Raw genomic sequence first — 1790 nt, forward strand, 5'->3', positions numbered from 1 at the left:
TAAAATAATTAAATAGTTTAATTAAAATTAAAAATTAAAAATTTTAAAATTTAAAATATAATTAAAATAAATAAATAATTTTTTTAAAAAAAGTTATGTAGACGCATCAAAATAAAAAATAAGAACAAAATAAATAAACTAACAATTATTAATAGCATTATGTAAGAACCAAAATAACTGTGCTAGAAACTGCTTACCCCTTTCCAATCTTCCATCTTCCGTACACCCAGAATCTCAACTCCAGATTAATCTGTACCGTACGATTTTCTCTATAAACAGTACGGATTGATCTGGTCTTGGAGGTCCATGGTGCAGGTAATTGTTGGCGGAACCGTCGTTCATGTATATAAATACCTTTCCTGTCAGCCGTTTTCCCCCAAATCGACAGCACATAAACCCTAATTTCCCAAATCCGAAATTCGATCGATTCATGGCGTTGATATCTCCAGGAAAACTCAGGTACGATCTCTACTCGCAATCGGAAAATTCCGGCGCGCCGTTGGTGATCTCCGTCCTCGCGTCGTTGATCGAGCGGACCGTCGCCAGAAACGAGAGGATCGCCGGTCGCTGCTGCGGTAGCCGGCGGCGGACGCGAGTTTTCGACGGCGTCGAGACGCCGGACATGACGATCCAGTCGTATTTGGAGAGGATTTTCCGGTACACGCGGGCAGCGCCGCCGGTCTACGTCGTCGCCTACGTGTACATCGACCGGCTTTCTCAGAACCTCCCGGAGTTCCGCATCGGCGCAGCGAATGTCCACCGCCTGCTCATCACCACAATCATGGTGGCTTCAAAGTACGTCGAGGACATGTAAGTTTGTTCAATTTCCTCATCATCGCCGATTTGGAGTTCAACTTCATCGTTCGATTTCCCCTAATTTGATAAATTAAATTTTGCACCAGGAACTACAGAAATTCGTACTACGCGAAAGTTGGGGGATTGAGCACGCAGGAAATGAACAAATTGGAGATGGAATTTCTGTTCGAAATGAAGTTCAAATTGCACGTGAACGTGAGCGTATTCGAGAGCTATTGCAGGCATTTGGAGAGGGAGGTGAGCATCAATGGCGGATACCAAATCGAGAAGGCTTTGAGGTGTGCTCAGGAGATGAAGAAGACAACCCAAATTCAAGAACAAACCACGCGGAGCAATTATGACCGTCGGATTGCTCATCTTTTACTCTAGATTAATTACTTTATTTTATTTTTTGTTTTTTATTTTTCATTTTAAATGGGCCATGGTCCATATGTGGAAAATTGTACAGAAATTTTGTTTATAAATTATATGGAAAAATGTCAGTCTAGTTGAATAATGAAATAGGTTCACTAAAAATAGCCTATTTGGGTTCGATACAAAGTTTAAATAAATATTTTATTGAAAAAATAATAAATAGTTCAAGATATTTTTAAAATTTTAATTAAAAATAAAAGTAAATGAAGAGAGATAATATAATAAAATTAGTAGCATGAACGGCCAATCAATACGATAAACTTAACTTACATACTAATTAGTACTTCCTTCGTCTCACATATCATGTCGACGTTGCCATTTCTGTCCGTCTCACATACCATGTAATTTATGAAAATGATTATACACTTTAATGTTGAAACTTTTTAATTTTATTTTTTTTAAATTTTAATTAAACTAATTAGTTATTTTAATCTTAATTTATAATTATTTATATTATAGGATAATTATTTTCACTAATACAAATAGCATGTCTACAGTGTAGCAGATACTGTATGTGGGACGGAGGTAGTACTATTCTTTCTATTTATTTATTTATTTTT

General features: G+C 36.5%; 1 protein-coding gene across 1 annotated transcript; it reads left to right on the plus strand.

Annotated features, from left to right (window-relative positions):
- Positions 1–383: 383 nt before the first annotated feature.
- Positions 384–1346, plus strand: LOC127262402 (cyclin-U2-1-like). Its single transcript, XM_051291062.1, has 2 exons — positions 384–810; positions 903–1346. Exons 1-2 carry the CDS (start codon positions 431–433, stop codon positions 1183–1185), a joined length of 663 nt encoding a protein of 220 aa, XP_051147019.1. The 5' UTR covers positions 384–430; the 3' UTR covers positions 1186–1346.
- The last annotated feature ends 444 nt before the right edge of the window (positions 1347–1790 follow it).

Source organism: Andrographis paniculata, unplaced genomic scaffold (genome assembly GCF_009805555.1).
Source record: "Andrographis paniculata isolate CXL003 unplaced genomic scaffold, ASM980555v1 Contig15END, whole genome shotgun sequence".
NCBI lineage: Eukaryota > Viridiplantae > Streptophyta > Magnoliopsida > Lamiales > Acanthaceae > Andrographis > Andrographis paniculata.

Bases quoted from the DNA above. Each gene is read 5' to 3' on its own strand.
- LOC127262402 (XM_051291062.1), top strand. From the start codon at position 431: ATGGCGTTGATATCTCCAGGAAAACTCAGGTACGATCTCTACTCGCAA. The intron at 811-902 runs GTAAGTTTGTTC...ATTTTGCACCAG, and splicing joins TCAAAGTACGTCGAGGACAT to GAACTACAGAAATTCGTACT.